General features: G+C 39.1%; 1 protein-coding gene across 5 annotated transcripts in view; it reads right to left on the minus strand.

Moving 5' to 3' along the window:
• The window catches only part of LOC149161448 (AP-2 complex subunit sigma), a 72,851-nt gene that overhangs the window by 6,071 nt on the left and 43,206 nt on the right, over positions 1-23,574 (minus strand). For all 5 annotated transcript variants that reach the window (XM_089436995.1, XM_089436994.1, XM_089436993.1 and 2 more), the window contains one exon: positions 22,495-22,668. In XM_089436995.1, the coding sequence (XP_089293121.1) occupies positions 22,495-22,668 (174 nt within the window). The remainder of the gene's footprint in view (positions 1-22,494; positions 22,669-23,574) is intronic.

Here is a 23,574-nt window from a genome sequence, read left to right on the forward strand (position 1 = left end):
AGATCAGCCAGATTTTTGAAAAGTCGGGATCTGGATATGGAAGGGAAATAGCAAGTACAAACAAAAAATATGTATATTTATAATAAAAAGAGTAAAAATAAAGTCAAGAATCAAAACCAGTCAGAAATCACACAAGTAGAACTAGAAGTTACGACCAAAACCAGAAAAGAGAGATTTCATACATAGTACATTTAGCCATCCATGTACCATGACTGATTTTGATAAGTTAAACCGTCATCGATTACTGATAATTTTCAAGATGATTTCAGCATGAGCATGTAACAGGTCATAACAGCTTTTCTGAGAGCCACTGCCACATGTCCATATCAGCAGTGAATATAGTGGTTTTCTTGAAGGCGTTGGCAAGACTAAATAACAGTGTCAGTGAAGTGAGCAACAGAGCACATAAGAACAGATCAGATATTGACTGCAGAGCTTGACCATGATGATAGATCAAACCTTGAGAGCAAACCTTGATAGAGCAGACCTTCATAGATCAGACCTCAGTAGCAGGTCCATATATAAAGGATAGATCAGACCTTAAGTGGGAGTGGGGTTTAGGGTTTTAGCCTTCAGGAGTTTAGGGTTTTTGAAATATTTTTGTTAAGAAAGCAATTTTGGGGGGATCACTACTGGTCGAAAAAACATTAGAAATTTTGTCATCCATTTCAATTTTAGGACCCATTTCACTTGTCACACGATATGTTTCATGAGCTTGGGATCCATTTCCTTCTCCAGAGGATCCACTTCCATGATAGATGTGGTTCCTGCAGACAGACATGGCGGATCTGGTAACACAACGTATTTCTGATCATTTGTTCGACATTTGTTGTCATTTGTGGTCTTATCTCATTTGATCAGAACCTTATACTGTATGAAAATCCTCAGTGGGCCATCAGTGTATGAACAAGCAATGATAACAACCACATATTTCATAATAGTTCGGAAATCTAAAGATGAAGTTTTGACTTGCACTTTCAGATGCACACCATGCAAATGATATGCTCCCTCTGAAAATGAATTTTCTTGACTCTCCATGCATAACAGATGGGAATAATCTCAAAGCTTGGATAGAGGTGCTGTCAAGCTTATGATGGAATCTGGTATATATTCTAAATTTCATCTGACTGTAGAAGTGAAATCAGTGGTGAAGTTTTAGATAGGGGTTATTTTGGCTCATGGACTTTTCTTGGCTCAAACAATGTAGCTTTCAAGTAGCCTTTCTTGATCTATTCTTAGATATCTGCATAATATACTAATATTCCTTTCATGTGCAACAATGGAGCACTCATGGTAGGAGGGGGACCTTTTAATATCCAGGTTAAAAATTGGAGAAAAGAAGCTTTAGCATACCTGCTATCCATGTGCCCTATTTAGCAAGTTGCATAGAGCATTGAAGAGCTAAGTAAGAGCATCTATTATGGCCCAAGAGACAGTATGCCATGCAATGAGTCCTGAGTCGTATCAAGCTCAGCTAAAATGATAACAGAGAATTATTTATTTGTTTGTGTGTTGACCTATTTTCCTCAGATACAGGATCCAAACCTCACAACCGTAAAAGAGCTAGGGTGTGAAAGAGGCACAACTTAGCCTGAAGATCCTGACATTAAATCTGGAAACATTGTCCCTAAGGTTGTTACCACCGCAAATGCTCTGGAACACGTTGATTCTGTGTTTTCAGGATCAAACTGAGGAATGGACAAGAAAACATGAATCATAATACATCACTTCAAGATAACATCTATCTCCTATCCTTTCAAGGTGAGGATAGTATTGGATGCCTCTTTCTTAGAATTGAAGGAAGTAATGTCATTAACTTGTTGAACTGAAGACAATGGTTATCACAAAATGAGGTCCAAGTGTGCAGTAATTTTTGGAGTCCTACAACTGTGTGGGATAAGAGGACAATGTCACCCAAGAATAGTAAAAGGATGTGGCCCCCGAAAAAGAAAGCAACCATCTAATCCTCCTACAGACTTTAAAATGAGATCTAATTCTTCAAATGATGCATCTTTCTTTAAAATGTTGACAAAAATAATGCCACTGAAAATTGACCTTGAAATCATGGTTATCACAATATGAGCTCAATCCCATTGTTTTTGTAATCCTACAATTGTGTAGGATGAAAGGTCAAAGAAAGCTATCACCTAATCCTCATACATATTTTAAAATGTGATGTTCTAATTCATCAAAATAAAACCCAATTTGTGGGGGTTAATGTGGACATCATTGTATGGTATCATTTATGTCCTTTGTGCTTCAAATCTTGGTACGAACTATACCAATAATTATCTCATAGAAATTCATACCAAATGTTACCAGACTCTAAATCGGCAAAAAAAATGACGAGACAAAAAAGCAAAGAGTTTGAATCAGACCCCGAATAAATCAGGAAAAACTCGACAAGTACAATATATATATATTGTACAATATATATACAGTTGTCCAGCAGCATCAGTGGATGGCCTTAGATGGGATTACGTTGTCCTCATATAGCTTTGTTTGTCACTTCCAGTCAACTGGAAGAGAACAAACTAGCTCAAACAAGCAGAAAAATAGAGACAAAAAATTAACTTAATAGACAAACTGCCATGATCTGTCCCTGATTCAAATCATGATCACTACTAAAATCACAATTTTGATTTGCATTCACCACATCAAGCTTGATCAATGCAAATTTGACTAAGTGAATTTGTTTGGAGGCCAATCCAATTCAAACTCTGAAAATCGCAATTTAAAGTGAAATTTCCGTTTCACTGCTAAAAACCTTATGATTTTTTAACAGCAGTTTTATTGGCATTGTATCAACAGCTTTGCAGAAGTCCATAGAGCAGCAATATTAAAGATTAAAGCTTTGCTTGCTTTTGCTTCTTTGAAAATGGTTTGCAAGATTAAAAATGTAGCCAAAGTGTAGCGATTCCTTCTAAAAGCCACCACCTGATCTTTGGCCTGCGACTTATTCCACACTGCCTGTTTGGAGATGTAGTCATCTAGAGCAGTGGAAAGGGTTTTCCCATGATAGTCCAATAATTACCTGATTCATTCTGGTTTCTTATTTGTAAATGGGATGAAACCTTTGAGAGGCCCAGGAGGGAGTGGGAGGAAAGCAAAGGAGACGATGCAAATCCTCGTCTAAAACTTTTGGTGAAGACTTTAACCTTGAAGCCTTACCATGGAATGTTAGGAGGCTATGCCCCAGTCACCTACATTCATTTAGTTAATCGACCACTACAGCAATTCCCACACAAAGCAATCTCGAGCCCAACTTTAATCCCTTAATGTTTACACTTGACTGTGATATTGATGTTGGTAAATTATTCATTTATAATGAAAATCCAAGGTAATATTATTGCATATTGTTATAAAAATAGCTAAATGTTTTGAGAATTATGCAAGGTTTACTGATACACTGCCATTCTGAAACAAGATTAAGGGAGGAACCTTTCGTATATTCTTGTTCAATGTGAAAGTGGAGAACTGAAACCAACCTACCTAGCACTTTAGCTCATGTTGAATCACTGCTGAGAAAAATAGCATTGTCTACTAAATAGATGATTGATAAACAAAATGGAAAAGCCTCATTTCTATGAGTTTAATGTGGAAAATGAAGTTGACTTACTGAGGACACTTCTCATGTTGAATTATTACTAGACAAACATCTTGTATATTCTTGATTGACACCATGGTCCAAAACATGTTCCAAATGTTTAAAGTAGGGAGGTGAAGCCAACTCACCAAGCACTCTTCTCATGTCAAATTATCACTAGAGGAAAATAGACGTTTGAAAAGCAACATGGATAAGACTTGGAGTGGATCCACTGCTGGCCCCAGGGACTTCGACAGTGAACCTGTACCCAGTTCGCCTCCCTCGCCATTGGTCATTAGACTCAGGAGCCCCTGACATCTCTAGCTCCATTGCCAGACCTTACCATCTCACTCACTCATTCCTTTTTAGCAGGCCATTATTATTTTGTATTGTGTTCCAGACTATTGAGTATTTTGTATTATACCATGGTATCTTATATATGTGTTTCGTCATCACTGCCACCAGTTTCTTTCTCTCTATATGTTAGCATATTTTTTTAGGAGATGCACTTGCACTCCCACATTGTAGTCATACTGACTGTACTCTTCTTCAGTCCCATTGACCTACTTTTGTGGTCATCAGTTGAACATTAATAAATTTACTTACTATCACTTTATTGTGGGTAAATGAAGTTAATTTGCCAAGTAATCTTCTCATGTTGAATTATTACAAGAATGCAACAGTTGAGGTTCTAACAAATAAATGTTTGATAAGCCCTAAGGTGGAACTCTAATTCTATGAGTTTATTGCTTCCAATTTGTCCAAGTTACTACAATATGAATACAGATCTGGCTTTGAATCCGGATATGGATCTACCCATTTTTGAAAAGCCAATATCCCAATAAGGTTAAAATGTCAAGTATAAAAAAAATATAAATAGGTTTATAATAAACAAAGACAAGAATGAAAACCACTCAGGAATCACAAGAGTAGAACCACAGGTTATAACCAAAACCAAAAAAGAGAGTTCTCCTTCATATTACTATTAGCGACCCATGTACCATAACCATAATTGATTACTGATAATTTTCATGACCATTTCAGCATGAGCATCTAGTAGGTCATCAACACATTTTTGTGAGCCACATCATCATGTCCATATCAGCAATGAATCAAGTGGTTTTGTTGGAGTACATGGCAAGTCTAAATAGCAGTGTCACTAATGTGAGCAACAATGTTGCATATAAGGATAGATCAGACATGGACATCAAATCTTGACCATAATGATAGATCAAACATTGAGAATAAACCTTGATAGATCAGACCTCAAGAGCAGGGCTTGACATAAGGATAGATGAGTCCTTCACAAGGAATGGGGTTTAGGGTTTTAACCTTCAGGATTGTTTTTGGGATACAATGTTAAAAATTCACTGGAAGTTTCAGTATCTGTTTCTTCTCTAGGGGATGGATATGGATCCAAATCTATATCAAATCCACAGAACCTACACACAGAGTTGGCAGATCCGAGAGCACAACAATTTGTGTTTGCAAGCAGATATGTCAATCATCAATAAATCAATGTTATCAGAACCAAACCAGTAGACCCTCCAGACCAGGAACCGGTAAAAAAACTGGTCAACCAAAAATGCATCAAATAAAATTTTAAAGAAAACTATATACATTCATGTCATATGAATCCAAACCATTTATGCACAAATAAGCAAAAGTTCTCATTTATATAGCATGTAAGGGTGCACATAACCAAAATGTCAGAGTAAAATCTCTATCTGAATTGAAAATACATCAAAAACAGGGTCTAGATGACCACTAGCATCCAAAAAAAATCATGCTACAACAAATACATACATATCATCAAAATCATTGCCTATTTTGGGATCATCATCATCAATTTCACCCTCTAAGCATTAAAATAAGATAGAAAGAACTTAGCATGTCAAGTCAAGATTTTGTTTGAGTGATGGGGACATTTTTAGTAGCGTCGTGAATCATCATAAGAGGAGTTCAATAATCAATGCCACTAACATCAATGTACATACTAACATAGAATTTCTGGTGCTCTTGATTAAATGCTAGTTCCATACCCTCATACATAACAAATTCCAATGGAAGCGTTGCAATCTTGCCAATCCTGAAATCCTAAAAACTGTTAAGTCTGCTGAATTTTGAGTGGGATCTAAAATTCTACTTTCCCCATGTGAATATTAGGGGGTTACAACTCAGCCTAGAGACAAAAAAATTGTCAGTTTCTACCACAGCCAAAATCTGCATTACCAAGCTTCAACCTGCATATGTATTCATTGTCCTGATTTGGGTAAGTTGCCCTTCAAAAGGAAATCTCATGTTGTTAAAATTGGCAACTAGGGCCAAACTCCATGTGGGTCATCCTATTAATGGCAGCTGATATTTTTCTTGGATCCCTGTCATCGAGAGGCATAGGATTGATCTAAAAATCATCCGATTCCGATAAGTATTCATGGAAATATGAAATTATTTGTGTTATGGGACAATTCGTCAAGGTCGGCCAGCAACCAAATAAACCCCACTTGTGCTCAACGTTTTAGTATAAATAGAGATGCCTTGAAAGTCATTTGGACACACATCCTCTTGGTGATCTCTTCCTCTCCACTTGTCTTTGGGTTTTGGTGGGAGGAGAGATCTAAAGAGGATACGCTGCCCTAGAGGATGCCCTAGATCCTAACGCTATCATGGAGGAGATTTTAACACAGTGAAGGAAGCCTACATAACGCAGCAAGCAGAGATCTAATTGCTGGTCTAAAAGAGAAGCCCTACACTGCCCTATACACAGTTCTATTGGAGAGCCCTACGCTGCCCTAAAAGCAGCCCTATGGAGAAGCTCTATGCTGCCCTAACCGCAGTCCTCCAGGTGATATAAAGGAAGACTATTCAAGCATGCCCCAGTCACAGCCATGGAGGAAGGAAGGTCTGAAAGCGGCTTGTATGACATGGAGAAGAGTGCTGAAGGGTATACGTTGAAGTTTGTCCAGCAAGGCAGCATATGTTAGGACTGTGTTGATAATAGTACAGTCACTTCGATGGAGAAAACAGTGATGATACATTGAAGCAGCAGATATATTGCAGCAGCATGTTGATGAATGCTGCAGCATAATGGGTACAGCGATGAAGTGTATCATAGCATAATGAAGGGCAGCACAATGGTGAGGTACAGCAGTATATCATCATAGTGCTGCTAGTATAACACATTGGGACAGCAGCATGATACTTAGTGCAGCAAGTACAGCTAGCATGGAAGGGACAGCAAGCATGCTCGGGACAACAAGCAAGCAAGGGACAGCAAGCTAGCTAGGTGCAGCAAACACATAGGTCAGTATGGCAACATGGTGCAGCAATGGCACATGATGCAGTACAGTGATGGATACCATCATGATTGATGAAGCATGATGAGATGTACCATTGTGATGATCGGTGCAGCACGGTGAGGTGCAGCATCATGACGAGATGCAGCACGGTGAGGTGCAGCATCATGACGAGATGCAGCACGATGATAGGTGAAGGACTCACCTTGGAGAATCAGTTGAAGCAGCGTGTCTTCAACTGATCTCATGTATCATCTTCTTAGAGATGATCTATGCTTTCATCTAGATAAGTCAAAGTGTTGACTTCAGTTGTAAATGTACTATCTCTCTCTCTCTCTCTCTCTGCTGAACTATTGAAGAACATATAAAAAGAATTGATCAAGGGTTTCCCCACATTGGGGTTTGTCCCTAGCTAGCACCACATCTTGTGTCCTCTTGTCTTGGCTTGTCTTCTGCGATTTATGTTTATGTTCTATCTGCAGTTTACTTTAATGCTGATGTGATTGCTAATCTGGAAAAGGTATTGAGCTAACTATGAAAATTGAAATAAATTGCTCTAAGCATAGAACATACCTAAACTTAACACATGTCCATAGCTAATGCACTAAGTTTATTATCCTATGCCTAGATAAGACGAGAGAAATTTATTAATGTTAAACAAATGACAAAAAATGATCAGAGGTACACCTCAGTACATAAATGGTAATACAAAGTGGGAGTACGAAAGCCACTCCTATAAAAGCAGAAATTTGTCAGCTTCTACCACTGCCAAAATCTGCATTTATGCAGATTTAAGCCAGGGTGTTCTGGAAATAAAATCATTCTAAGTGTTTTCCACTGTTGATTCTATTTCCCAAATGAACACCTGGTTGCTTCTTGTCCAAAGGCAAATGCTTCTCAAGCGAAAAAAAAGTGGAGGAATCTCAAATCAGCTTGATGGCAGGATCAATGACTGATTACCATTGGGCGTAATCAATCAAGAATAAAGAGTACTCAGCCCAACACATCTGCCACTGACCCTATAATGGGTAAGGAGACAACACTGCCAATCTCCCTTTCTGTCTACACCCCCTAGAGAGAAGTAATCGAGACAGAGGATGGGTCATTTGGAAAGGAAAAGGGATCAAATTCCTTTGGTTAAGCCTTCTAGTGAATTGCAGTCAGGAATACCAGAGACTCCAACAAGTTTCAAAGCAATATGGTTCAAAACCTGCAGAGAAAGGTTGGACATAAAGAAAAATAATAATAAGAAAGGAAGCTCGCCCAACCTTAAAATTCTTGGATTGAGAAACCAAAAGAAGTTGTCCCTCCAAAAACCATGTAAATCCGCAAACCTGGAACAAAATGTCACTATCTGTAGATTGTGGTGTATTTATCAATTTCCAGTCATTTAGAAAGAAAATGTTTAATAGAACTCATCTAGGGGTCAACAATTGAATACCATGTCTGGATCTGATTCACATAATTTAGGGGTCAACTGTTGAGACCTAAAAAACAAATAAGGTCAACAGGACACATGTCATAATCTATATCAATTTTATTTTTTAATTAACAATATTTATATACCAGAAAATAAATTTAATGAGGAGGTGGACATTTTTGTATCAGCTACCTATGGATAAATTAAAATAATAATTAAAAGAGAAAAAATTAAATTTTTGGGTACATCTTGTTAGTATGTTACATGGTAAGTTAGAATCCATAAAAACCTTAAAGTATCTCATTATTATATCTGGTGTTAATCAAGAATATTTTTCTTGTTGGGACAACAACTGATTATGACCATGACAAGTGCCTTGGCATGCTTAAAGTTTTACTTCGGCATGCCCATTTGATTTCAAAGATAATAGAAGACAATTCACCCTTAATACTGTATTGGGCAATGCAATCTTAAAAAAAGGAAACTGGACTAGAACCAGAAAACCAAAACCTTGACCTAGACCAAGAACCTTACTGGAACTGGGGAAAAAATCGGAAAAGAACCAACCATATAAAAAATATGTAAAACATTCAAATTTTAATAAAAGAATTATATATTCATGTACTTCAGTGTAAATCCAAACTATTAGACACCAACTATGTTGAGTTCGATCATGTATATAACATGTAAGGGTCAAAATGGCAGGGGGAAATACATATCTGAACCAAAATACCTGAACATTGAGGCTCTCATTGGCCTCAACAGTTCCCAAAACCACACTACAACATACAATAAAAATCATCATCATCACAAAGCAATCACAAAAGCATTTATCATACTACAATCCTGCAATTCTCCTACCCATAATATGTAGAAGACCAAGTTTGCTCTGTTTTATTTCATAGAGTGTCGAAACGTTCAAACACCATAAAACTAACTCTAGTGAAACTGGAAAAACACCTCAATTGCAACCACCCATAATTTGATTAGACAGGTGTATGGAAACAGACCATGGGAAGACTGGAATATGGTCAGAGGATCTCCTTTCAACCTTACCAATACAAGCCAGTGTTCGAGGTCAGGGCCATAACCACTGTTTTATATTCTGAAACAGAAGGAACCAAAATCAGGTTTGTAGATCAAGTTGTAGAGGCCAGGGATGAGATTGTATATTTCTCAGTCGCAACTACTGTGTTTAGAATAAGATAAGATAATTATATTAATGTCCAATGGATGACCACAAAAGCAAGTCAATGGGACTGATAAGATAATTTTATTAATGTCTAACAAACGACCACAAACATAGGTCAATGGAACTGAAGAAATGTATAATCAGTATGAATATAAAATGAGAGTGCAAGGGCAGCTCCTAGGAAATGTTGAAGATAACAAAAAGAAACAAGCAGTAGTGCTGCCGTGACACACATATAAAGGACTGTGACACGATACAAAATGTTGAAAATGTAGCGAGCAAGGTCTTCTGGTTTGTGCCTTAGCCAGTGAAGACCTTAAATTGTCTTCATGAGTTAGAATTCAGTGATGGTGAGTTTATTCCCAGTTTATGGGAATAATCATCAAGAGTCCATGCTAGTGTTGGAGGTCGAGTCAAGTGGAAGTATTCATCAATTTGACAATAGGATTGGTTGGCAGCACTGAAACAGGAATCGGCGACTTTGGCGATTAATCGCAAGTGAAAGTCAGCTCAGCCGCTAAACAAGCAGAGTTGGCTCTGCGCGAGTCAAACTCGCATTGACCGAGTTTGACTTGTGGCCAATGCGAGTTTGACATGTGGCCAACACGAGTTTGAGTCGCGACTTGGCGATCCGTCACGACTTCCCCAACTTAGGCGATTGACTCAGCAAGTTTTTAGGTTAATGAGAAGTCGATTCGCCCGCTGCAGTCTGCCACTTGGATTTCACAATACGCCTGGCGGCTGTGGTTTCCAACTTTCCGTTTCGTTGTGGTAATCGCTATGGTCCCTAGTTTTATTATGAAACGCTGGCGGTTGTGGTTACCAACTTTCCGTTTCGCTATGGTAATCGGCATCGCTGTGGTAACCTGCGTAGGGACCATTTCGTTGGGGTCGGGACTCGGTAATGTTTACACTCAGGTATAATTTGGGATATGATGGTATTTACTATTTAGTATTAGGTTTTAACATGGCTCATCTATTATTAATCCATTGCCATTTCATGTGATGGTTATCGGATATCCTCACTGTGTTTTAAAAGGGCACAGGTACAGTATCAGACTTTTGAAGACCCTTCTTTTGTGATACAAATTACAATCTATATTCTGACTCATCCCTTGACAAGTCTTGTATTTAGAACCGTGATCTGTGAAGTTAATTTACAAACCAGCTTCGTTGAGTTAACCGTGCATAGGTGTCCTAAATGTAATGCTTGTACTCAGTCTATTTGCTAGCATGTAAAAAGAATCAGGTGCTCCAGAGAAATTTAATCTGAAAAAGAAGTTAGAACCAACAAATCTTAATGACATTTTTAAATTTTTTTATAAAATGATTAGCAGTTCAGGTTCCATTGTTTGCCTCATCTATAATTGCAGTTTGAAAAATAAGTCTTGACTCTTCAAGGTCCACAGTCAATAGTCACAACGAAATACATGGGATTCTTTAATACTCAGATGATTTAAATTTTAAGATCATTTAAATTTTCACTTATATCAGAATTCTGCATTTTTTATTTTTTATTTTTTTGTCTTTTACAAAAGCCACAAATTAAACAAAAGCCACATCTTCAAATCTTGATTCTTAACTGAAGCCACAATTTAAACACAAGTCCAAATCAATGACAATGCCGGGGGAGAAGGACTTTGCTTGGGCTTATTATGACAAGATTCCCAGAGACCCCAAGCTCCTTTGTAAATTTTGCAAAGCGAAATGTAGTGGAGACATTTATAGATTCAAGTACAACCTTGCACAGACACCCAGCCATGATATAGGTCTTTGCAAACACGTTGACGAAAATGTCAAACACCAAGCAACCTTGGCCCTTGATATGTTCAGTCAACATAATGCCAAGAAAGCAAAGCAAAATAAAGAAATAGGAACTCTTGGATTTGACGAAGTTTCTTCCAATACCCCCTTGTCATCTCCCTTTGTTGAATCCTCAATGTCGTTCCCAAGTTTCCCACACATGCCTCCAAGTCCAAGTCAAACTCAAGGCCAAATGAATTATGTTGCATTCAACACTAAATGTGGAAACATAAACAACTTTTTTTCTCCCTGTACAAAACCCGTTTCCCAACCTACCTTGGATGCCATTGGTTCTAAAAAATATATCCATAGTCAGGCAAGGAAGGCCATTGCTAACTTTTGGTACTATTCTGACATACCTTTCCACTATGCCAGAAGTCCTTATTGGCAAGCTATGATTGATGCAGTTGTTGTTGCAGGTCCAAGGTTCAAAGCCATTACATCAGAGAGCCTTAGGACAGATTTGTAGTTAGAGAGTGTTGAAGATGCCATTGTCCTATCTGAGTTTCATTCATCATGGGTAGAAACAGGGTGCACCATCATGAGCGATGGATGGACAGATCAGAGGAATAGAACTTTAATAAATTTCCTTGCATCAAACAAGGTTAAGACTGGCCAACTTATTTGTGAAATGATGGAGGAAGTAGTTCAGGAAGTGGGAGAAGAACATGTTGTACAAATTGTCACCGACAATGCAGCTAATTATATGGTTGCTGGTAGACTTTTTTAGATTAGGCACCCCACTATTTTTTGGACCTCTTGTGCTTCTCATTGCATAGATTTAATGCTTGAGGACATTGGTAAGCTTCATTGGATACATGAGGTTGTGGAGAAGGCAATATTCATAACCAAATACCTATACAACCACACTATTGTCCTAACCACCATTAGAAAATACATTGAAGGTAAAGAAATTGTTCAAACTGCAGTGACTACATTTGCAACAAATTTCATATCTTTGCAATCTATGGTTGAGCAAAAGATAAATCTGAAGAGGATGCTCTTGGGACCTAAGTGGATGGCATCTAAACATTCCAAGGCCCTTGAAGGCATTGAAATTGTTGCACTTTTGTTTAATGACGATTTCTAGAAAGATGCCGAAGAGATTATTGTTGTGATGGAGTCCCTTGTTAGAGTACTCACGTACTTCAAGTCCTTTAAATTTTTCATTTTTAAAATTTCATTTCAAGCTTCTTTTTATTTTCAATGTTTCATATTTCTTTAGATTTGAAAGCTTGAAATTTCAGGATGGTTGATGGTGACAAATCCGCTATGGGTTACATTTATGAGGTGATGGATCTCGCAAAGGAGGCCATCAAAAGGAGATATGGGGATGAGGAGGCAAAGTATATGCCTCTTTGGGACATTATTGATGCCCGTTGGGACAGGCAATTGGTTTCCGATTAGTAGTTTAGTCAGAGCGAGCTAGTGTTCAATCTTGATTGAAGTAAGAGCGAGTTAGATCTCCAGTGTTGATTAGAGAGAGCACGAGTTAACAACTCCAATGATGATTGGAAGGAGAGCAAGTAACACTCTCAGTTAACTCGCTATCACAACTCGAGTTCTAAATTTGAACTAGCCTAATTTAGCATGGATCGAATCTATAAAGAAAGGACGAAGGCACAAGTAAATTCAATTGTTTTGCGCCCGAGGTTCTGAGACAAAGCAAGCTCACAAGATTGTGAGAGTGAGAGAGCCTTGATTGTGGAGAGCAGGAATTGTGTCCGAAAGAATAGAAGCACAAGTGTGGTAGAATTTAGGGGCATTGATTGTGCGCAGATGTGTGTTGTTGAGGTCTGCATAGAAATAAGGGCCAAGTGCACTACAAAATAGGAGATTTTGTGCGCAAAGAGATAGGCCCATGTGCACTAAGAAATAGGGCCATAAATGTGCTAGAGAATAGGAGATTGGCGCAAGGATTAAATAGGCCCAAGTGCACAAGGAAGGAGGAGCATAATTGATGCAAGATAGCAGGGTCTGCAGAGCATGTCAAGGAGGTAGCAAAGGATCAATTGTGTGCAGGAACCGAGATCAAGTTGTGATCAAGGGAGGCCAAGGTCAATTGTATTAGCTAAGATTTGGAAGAGAAACAAAATGCTTTCTCAAGAGAGACAGAGTGTTTTGTAATAGATTCTATTGCTTCAAGGACAATCAATAAAATAGCCACATCAAGTAAATAGGTTTTTCTTGTTGCGTTTCCTAAGAAAAGTTTATCAATTTGTGTGATGTTTTTATCTCTGTGTTTTTATTCCGATGCTTATGAATTGTTAAGAGACGCTACTTATGAATTGTTAAGAGACTACGTATCTTGGTTAAAGTAAACTAGATTTCAATTTTCAGATAATCATCCAAGTAGTTACAAAGTTTCATGGAAGTTTAACATGGTATCAGAGCAGAAATTAGTATAAAGACCAGCACCAAGTTGATCAGAGGCTTGAGCACAGATTAGTCAAGAGGACTAGCACTAGAGTTTGACGAGCAGAGCAGAGCAATTCCTTGGATAGCAGTATATCATTCCTAGGGCTAAGGTTAGATCACAATTTAGAGGGGCCTCAAATTTCTGTGCATGGAAGGAGTGAATACATGCGGTGTTGGAAGATAATGGGGTGCTAAAATTTGAGAAGAATCAAATAGTGCCACCTCAAGATCCCCAACAGTTTCCAGTTGGCTCAACATAACAAGAATGACACCAAGGCGAGGAGGATCATTCCTAAAGGGATCAGAGACCATATTATTCCTCATCTCCATGAGAAGAAGACTGCATATGAGATATTTAAAGCCATCTTATATTTGTATCAAGGTTCTAGTGATGTCAGGAAGCTTGCTCTCAAATAGAAGCTAAGAAGTATCTGAATAAGGAGATCCCATCATCACATATCTTTCAAAGTTCACCCAAATTTGGTATGAGCTAGGTGGTGTGGGCGAGACAGTACCAGAAAAATACCTTGTGAGTCTTGCGCTTCTGGGACTCCTTAAGTCTTGGTATAGTTTCTGAGATGCAGTAAGTGGCACAAAGAATATTCCCAGTTGGGAAAGGATATGGAGTGATTGCATTCAAGAAGAGATCTAGAGAAGTGCAGAGCTAGTAGAGAAGCTCCAGCAAAGGACGAGAACTTTGCCCTAGCAGACAAAGGTAGCAGAGCCAAGGGCTAAGAAGAGGCTAAGTCCAATGAGAAGGATGAGAAGAAGAAGGATCTAAGCAAGATCAAGTGCTTCCATTGCCATGAGTTTGAGCACTATGCCACAAAGTGTCCTAACCGGAAGGAGGAATCCAATAACGATCATGTCGCTGCATCGGCAGAGGTAGATGCGTTTTCTGCCCAATTCAAGAAAGATGTCTCATTGATAGCTTCCATGGCAAGTTCAGCGGAAAATAGCGTATGGTATATTCATTCAGGAGCATCCTTCCACATGACTGGGAACAAAAGGTATTTCAGCCACCTAAAGGAGGACATGCGGTTTCAAATTGAGCTAGGAGATGATGGCGTGTAAGCAACTACGGGAGTTGGCACTATCAGTTTTCAAAGGGAGTCGGTTAATCCTCTTCATCTCAGAGATGTCCTCTATGTTCCAGGCCTGAAGCAAAATCTTGTTTCGGTAGCTACCCTTCAGGACAAGGGTTATGATGTCATCTTCAGCAGAGGTAAGGCTTAGCTTCAACACTTAACTTCTAGATGTAAGAAGCAAATAGATGTGAGGATGAAGAATCTCTACAAGTTTTGGATAAAGACAGGCACAGTCTTAAGCAGCAAGGTAGGAAGGGCACAAAGTAGAGAAGTGATGGTTGAGGAGAGCACAACTCTGAGAGAGTCCTTAGGGCAAGAGTAGGTTAAAGTAATTGAGAAGAAGCTACTCAAGATGGAGCCTCAGCCAGTATCTCAGTTTGAGTCTCAGCTAGTTGGCAGTTGGGCTTACCAGTAAGATGATGAGGAGCAGAGCCTAGGGCGAGCAGAGGTACCCACTTAGTCAGTGACTCCAAGTATAGGGAGAGTTCGAGCCAAGAGGGCAGAGGAGTTGTTTGGGAGGAACTAGAAGAGAGTTAGAACTCCCAGTACCACCATCAAGCAGAATCAGCAGCCACCAAGATACACAAGGTACATGGCACTTACAACTAAGGTGATAGACTCGCAGAGCATGGTTGGAAAGAAAAGACCTCCTAACAGACAAAGGTAGCAGAGCCAAGGGCAAGAAGGGCTAAGAAGAGGCTAAGTCCAGTGAGAAGGACGAGAAGAAGAAGGATCTAAGCAAGATCAAGTGCTTCCATTGCCATGAGTTTGAGCACTATCCCACTAAGTATCCTAATCGGAAGGAGGAATCCAATAAACATCATGTAGCTGCATCGGCGGAGGTAGATGCGTTTTCTGCCCAGTTCAAGAAAGATGTCTCATTGATAGCTTCCATGGCAAGCTCAGCGGACAATAGCGTATGGTATATTCATTCAGGAGCATCCTTCCACATGACTGGGAACAAAAGGTATTTCAGCCACCTAAAGGAGGACATGCGGTTTCAAATTGAGCTAGGAGATGATGGCATGTAAGCAACTACAAGAGTTGGCACTATCAGTTTCAAAGGGAGTCGGGTAATCCTCTTCATCTCAGAGATGTCCTCTATGTTCCAGGCCTGAAGCAAAATCTTGTTTCGGTAGCTACCCTTGGGGACAAGGGTTATGATGTCATCTTCAGCAGAGGTAAGGCTTACCTTCAACACTTAACATCTGGATGTAAGAAGCAAATAGATGTGAGGATGAAGAATCTCTACAACTTTTGGGTAAAGACAGGCATAGTCTTGAGCAGCAAGGTAGGAAGGGCGCAAAGTAGAGAAGTGATGGTTGAGGAGAGCACAACTCTAAGAGAATCCTTAGGGCAAGAGTAGGTTAAAATAACTAAGAAGAAGCTACTCAAGATGGAGCCTCAGCCAGTATCTTAGTTTGAGTCTCAGCTAGTTGGCAGTTGGGCTGACCAGTAAGATGATGAGCAGAGCCTAGGGCGAGCAGAGGTAGCCACTTAGTCAGTGACTCCAACTATAGGTAGAGTTCAAGCCAAGAGGGCAGAGGAGTTGTTTGGGAGGAACTAGAAGAGAGTTAGAACTCCCAGTACCACCATCAGGCAGAATAAGCAGCCATCGAGATACACAAGGAACATGGCACTTACAACTGACGTGATAGACTCGCAGAGCATGGTTTGAAAGAACAAGTTTTCAGATTAGATTTTTCAGGAGAAAGCAGGGAAGTCTTCTAGTTTAGAGGGAGCAACTACAACAGCGAAGAATGTGGTAGTGTTGGTGACAGATCCAAGTGGACGAGGTTCTTCCAGAAGTACCTTCCTCACTAAGAGGGAGTGTTGAAAATTAGCAAGCAAGGTCTTTTAACTTGTGCCTTATCCAATGAAGACCTCAAATTGTCCTCATGAGCTAGACTCCAGTGATGCTGAGTTTATTTCCATTTTACAAGAATAATCATCAAGAGTTCATGCATAGTGTTGGAGGTCTAATTAAGTGGAAGTCTTCATCAGGTTGAATATAGGATTGGTTGGCAGTTAGCAATTCAGTTAGAGTAGCTTAGTCTTTAGTCTTGATTGGAGGAAGAGCTTGTAAGATCACCAGTGTTGACTGGAGAGAGCACAAGTTAAAACTCCAGTGATGATTGGAAGGAGAGCGAGGAACACTCTCATTTAACTCGCTATCACAATTCGAGTTCTAAATTTGAACTAGCCTAATTTAGAATGGAAGAAATCTATAAAGGAAGGACAAAGTGAATTCAATTGTTTTGTGCACAAGGTTGTGAGAAAAAGCAAGCTCACAAGATTGTGAGAGTGAGAGTCTTGATTGTGGAGCATAGAAATTGTGTCCTAAAGAAGACGAGGACAAGTTGTGATCAAGGGAGGCCAAGATCAATTGTATTAATTGAGATTTGAAAGAGAAGCAGAACACTTTCTCAAGAGAGACAGATTTCTTTGTAATAGGTTCAATTGCTCCAAGGACAATCAATAAAATAGCCACATCCAACAAGCAGGTTTTCTCTAATGGGTTTCCTGAGAAAATTGTATCAATTTGTATGATGTGTCTCTATCTCTGTGTTTTTTTTCATCTAAATAGTTGCAGAGTTTCATGGATATTTAACACAAAATAATCAATAGCCTGCCATGAGTGAGATAGGAAGATCCAATGATGAAACTAAAGATGTCAAGTGCTCTTAAGTCTAATGGTTGATAGCAAGGGAGGTGACTTAGTCACTAACTTGCTATCAAAGTCCCCTATAACTAGCGATGGGTCCATCCATACGATCCTTTGGGGGGGATGATGTAGAAGCAAGGGATACTCCTAGCATCTGTTGAAGAATGTAACTAGTCTCAGTCTTCATAATTGTACTTGTCAAAAGAAATTTTATTATTAAAGAAAATGACTTATTAAAGCATGGGTTTCATGCTTGGGTCAGCGTTTTCTAGGTCAAAGCCTCCATTGACGACTTTTAGGTTTTGTCTTGAGTCATTAGAGTCGTTGTCATTATGATTTAACCCTTCTTGGGCCTTTGTATCATGTAAAAAGAATTATTTTTTAGTCAAAAGGGTTATTTGTCACCTCCACACCAAATCAGCCCTATCCCCATGAAGTTAGCCTACATTAAGGAAATTCGACCCAGCAGAAAGGCTATATATGAAAAGGCAGTTCAACCTATTTGTCTCACTCACTCAACAAGTTCGATCTTCAAGGAAGAGAAGCAGAAAAGACAGCGAAGTAGCTGGAGAAGGGCAAAAGAAGTTGGGAAGACCGAATCTGACTTTTTGGGCCATCTATCTCTTACACATGCAAATTTTATAGGCAGCTGTCGAGGCCGGAATTCTCTGTCTACTGCAGGTCCTAAATTCTATAGTTGGGGGCCCAAAATCTGTTGCTAGGGGGTTGAAATTTTGGATTGAAGTTGTTGTTGGGAAGCTGTCACTTGGAGACTTTGACAGGGATCATCTATTGAAGGGAAGGGTTGACTTGGTGGTTAGAGGTCTTTGTCTAGGTCTAAGGGGTCTTGGTTGTCTCGTCTTGATCTGAATCTACTAGTGGAAGAGTTCAACTAGGTTTCCCCCTTGTAGCAGTTTTGCCCTGGCCGAGTGCCTACATCTTGTGTCTCTTGGTCTTGTGATCTTCATATACATATAATTTCATAATTGCTTGATGAAAGATAAAATAATAAAAATAGTCAAATAAGCCAACATAATTCACAATTAATTATCAAGAATGAGGAATCAAACCCTAATTACTATAAGCCTTGATTTCTCAAAAACATCCATGGTCGAAAGAAAGAAACTCTGAATAAATCTTTGGTCTCTCCTATGGAACTCAGAGGTAATCGGATAGGTCAAGGGAGCCTTGCTCTGGAACCATCCAAAGCTAGTCACTCTAGTGCTCTGAAAACAGTAAATCAATGTATGGGTCAACATAACCAAACTAGTCTTGATACTATCTATCAATCCCCCAAAGGGGGAGGCTAAATACAACCAATATGAATACAATGTGGGAGTGCACGCACAACTCCTAGAAAATGTAGAAAATAATATAAAGAAAAAAAACTTAGATAAGTACAATATCAATATATATATATATATATATATTTGTGACAAAGGTACAGCGATACAAAACACAGTGAGTTTGACCAAGAATCGAATGGTGGACAACTCATGAACTTGTCAAGAGAGAGAGAGATCAAATGATGAGGTTGATGATGCCAACATCTCCCAAGTCTGATGAACAAGGATGCATTTATCATTTGACTAAAGAGTTATTGCATTTACCATCAAGGGGTCTGGTTGTATGATCATGTGGAGAATGTATGAGCAAGGGATACTTCTAGCATACGAGTTGGAAAGAAGTTAACTCCTAATGGATCTTTGGCTACTCCTTTGGATCTGTGAGGTAATCTAAAGAGCAGGAGGCGCTCTACTCTGAATCCATCTAGCATTGATCTCTCTAATTGGGAACATGTGGCCTGATGTACAAACTAGTACCACCAAACTAATCTCGATCATGTCAATTGGCCTCCTAAAAGGTGGGGTTGAGGAGAAACTTAGGGTCTCAACATTCCACATTGGTGCACTCAGAAACTATGCCTATCTTATGTTGCTCTGATCTAACAGATCAACAAGTATGAGGTGATTGGTTTGGTCATCCCAAGGCACGGTAACAAATCAAATTTATGGAAAAACATCTCCCTAATGAAAAGCATTAGGTAGCTATGGTCTTAGTACTGAAAAAATAGAGAAGGAACCCCCTGATTCCTTTCAAAGGCACTGATAACATCCCCTAATCTCATCGTATAGGAGACAACGAAAAATAAGATGCATCTTTGTCGATAGCTCCCAAAGGCAGTACACTCAAATTGTGGTATATGGTGACCTCTCTCTATCTCAAGTCAATGGGAGGCAACCCAAAGCTATCCTAAAGGGATCTTAAGAAAGTGCATCCATAAGGGGGATGGACAATGATGCCATCCCACAACTCCAAAAAGTGCTCTAGATAGAAGGACATCTTTGAGCTCAAGCCAATCGAAGGTGAGCTCTAGGTAACTTAAATGTACAACTATAAATATCCTCTTTGATAGCCTGATTCAGTCCTTGTCTAGTCAGCAAGAGATGGTTGATCATTGGATGCATCAAGGGAGAGTCTGAACAAGGGAAGGCACTCTAGGGAGATATAATCAACTGGAGAAGCCATGATACCCCTAAGAACCAACCTTGTGCCCAACTTGAGGGAGGACCTGAAGCGAACACCTCTGAGGAGCAAAGTGCAACATTTGAATACCCTCTCTCCCAGTGGTAGAATCGTTGAAAGATCAAACTATGTGAAGGAAAGAAACCATATGAAAAATGACCTCAAGGCAAAAAGGGTGAATGTCGAACTTTGCCTCAATGATGGGTTATGAAATCGTCCACTTACATCGGATGATGCACCAAAGAAACAAGTTATGTACTCTCTCCATCCTAGTCTAGTATGCTTGCACCAAACTTGGTCCCTAGACCTTGAAACCATAAGAACTGTGGGTCTACTAATTGCATCCATGTTTGAAATTCAAATGTGAGAGATGGATGTTCGTCTTTATTCTTAGGACAAAACAACAAACTCCTCAGATATGAAGGCAATGGTACTATTTTAGAGACAATAGTTTGTAAATGCAGTAGCTCTTTTGTCAAATGGTGAATGTGTCCCTTATATATGACACATAAACATCAAGACGCCTAAACAATGAATTAAAGCGAAAATCGTAAAAGTGCATAGAAGTATTCGCCTCAATATCCTCACATCTACAAAAGATATGGGGTTATATCATATAGTTATTTCATCAATACTAGATATAATAGATAAAATAATTTTATTAATGTCCAACAAATGACCACAAAAGTAGGTCAATTGGATTAAAGGATACATCCAATGTGAATACTATGTGGAAGTGCAAAGTAGCTTGTATATAATGAGAGAAAGAAAGGTACAAGAAAATTAAAAGTACAACCTAGGTAAATATTTGACAAGGCTAAGCAATAAGTCTAAGACAAAAAATAAAGTGTATATTACAGTACCATAGGTGCAGTGACACAAAATGGGTGTCCAACGTAGGAGTTGGACACAATACTAGTCAAGGAGAGAGAAATATTTGATAATGAAGCCAATGACATCAAGGTCTCATAGATCTAATGATCGATGGCAAGGGGGGCTCAAGGTCACAATAACTCATTGTCAGAGTCCTTGAGTACCATGGGGGGTCCAACTTTATGATCCTGGGAGGGATGTAAGAGCGACGAAGCTCAGTTCCAACATCTGAGGTCAAAGGAGAGAAACTATGAATAGATTTGACTGCTCCACTGAGGTTGAGAAGCAATTTGACGGAAGAAAAGTGCCCCGCTCTGGATTCATCTGGACTTGGGCCCTCTATCACTACGAGGATGTGTTACTCCTGGTCCGCCCAAGGTGGGAGAGGGCATGCAAGAGCTGAGATTTGTGACTCAAAATCTGTCTGATGAAAATAGCTATGCAACTTTGATCCTAATATCAAAAGAAAGTAAAGAGAGAACCCTCTAAGTCCCTGTAGAAGCAGTAGTAACATCCTCTAATCTCATAGTACAGAAGGCACCAAAAAATGAAGTGTATCTTTGTCCCCCGCTCCTTTAGGTAAAATATTTGTCAACATTATCAGCAAATGTTGAAACACCTCGCTCACTATTTATATACAGTATATGATTGAATCTAAGCCCTTGAGGTTAGCAAGTAGTTGTCGCCAATGTTGTTGGGCATCTTGCTGATTCCCTGCTAGCAAGTGCCCAATTCAAATTTTCCTGGGTCAGGCACACTAGTATCTGTATCGACATTGAGAAAATTGAATAGAGGCTTCCTCAGATTGTACAGCATAAACTTTGTATGTATAAAATCTGCATGTATGCTCTGGGCACTATTAAAAAGGCTGTCTCGCATTGAATATTTGTCAGTTGGAAGTTGTCATGCCACATGGTATTTGTGATAGCTCTGAAATAGATGTATGTCATCACAAAGTTTTCATACTTGTAGCCGCCCTCCTCATGCCTTCGTTTCAACAGGATTTGTCCAGGATTGATCTTTTCACTATTTTGACATAAGTGTTGTTAAAGTAGTGTCTAAACTACAGATATCTTTACAAGGCTTCATTTCTGGAACGTGTTATAAATATCTTGTATTCATGAGGTCTAAATTTTTCCTTGATTACAATTATGTACTCTGAATGTTTCAAAGATGGCTTACATTTCGATGTGCTTTGAACATCATTGTAAAGCATTCTAATCAAATTTAATAAATAAATAAATAAATCCCTGTAAAAAAATGAATATGTGATGCATTAAAAATAAAAAAATAGAAGAGTGGGGCATAACTTAAGTAAATATATAGCCTTAAAAATTAGCCCTGAGACAGAAAATGCATTACGTTTTCCCCTAAAAAAGCATCTTCCTAATTTTGAAGCTGAACTGGCAACATTTAGGAGCCTTCCAGCGTATATGAGAGAAATGAACAATAAGCCACATTTAACAAAGCAAGAAGCTCAATTAATAACCACACAGCAGCAAAAGATGCACCTTTGCTACAATATCTTAAAGCATGCTCCCAATAAAATCAGATACAGCAAACAGGTTAACAAAAGTATGACAGAAGCTTACCTTGTGAAAACTGAATACTAGGTCAAGCAGCTTACCTTGTGAAAATTGAATACTAGGTCAAGCTCACATACGTTGCTGAAGAAATGATCCAATATCTCAACAAATAAATGAATGCTCTCCAAATAAGCCAGTTCATTATCAGTTATGTCCACACACATGGAGAAAAAGAGGCCTGCATATCGCCTGTAAATCACCTTGTGTGTTCGAAACTGCAAGCAAATTGAAAGTAAACATGATCTCATGTGAGTGCAATTTAGACGTAATACACAAGAAAGGAAAGGAAAACTAAAACACCATGAAATCTTTGCAATCTAGTAATTTCAAACTCTCAGATCTGTACTTGTTAATTTTAGATAACAATGGTATGCTCTATGCTAAGCACAATTTATTTCAATGTTTCTTTAGCAGCCCAATAACAATTTCCAATTATTTCAGTAGCAATCACATAAGCCATTAACCACATTGATAGTAAATGCAGATAGAGCATTAAACAAAACTGCAGAAGACAAGCCAAGACAAGAGAACACCGGATTTGGTGGATGCCAGAGAAAAACCCCAATGTGGGGAAAACCCTTTGATCAAATCTTCTTATTATTATTCAATAGTTCAACAGAGAGAGAGAGTAAAAAAGTCAAATTGATTAGCACAATACAAAGTCAAATCAGCCCTGTCAAATTCTGCAGTCAAACTTCAGCCCTAACCAGAAAGTCAACGCTGATCAAAACAGCAGTCAAATACCTCCTTTGAAGCTCAGTCAAAGGCAGTCAAACTCGGCCTCCAGCAGTGGTCAAAGTCAACCCAAAACAGTCACAAAAACTCTGGTCAAACTTGGCCAACTCTGTGGTCAAACAGGCATGCAGTCAACGCAGGTCAAACAGCCCAGGAAACCTCGATTTCTGTGCCAATCAATGCGGCCTAAGAAAATCGAAATTCTGCCCCAAAAACCACAGTCAAAACTGGTCAAAATCTCCTCGGTCAATGCTGGTCAAGCTGCTTGAAATTCTGCAATTTCGGTTCAGTGATTTAGCCCAGAAATTGTCCTCCTAGCCGCACGTGTGAGAGAGAGAGAGAGAGGCTGCCCAAGCTATGAACCAATCTGATGAAGAGCGAGCGAA

Source organism: Pinus tabuliformis, chromosome 5_2 (genome assembly GCF_031772625.1).
Source record: "Pinus tabuliformis cultivar Carrire ecotype Pingquan chromosome 5_2, CPIR1, whole genome shotgun sequence".
In the NCBI taxonomy this organism is placed as follows: Eukaryota; Viridiplantae; Streptophyta; class Pinopsida; order Pinales; family Pinaceae; genus Pinus; species Pinus tabuliformis.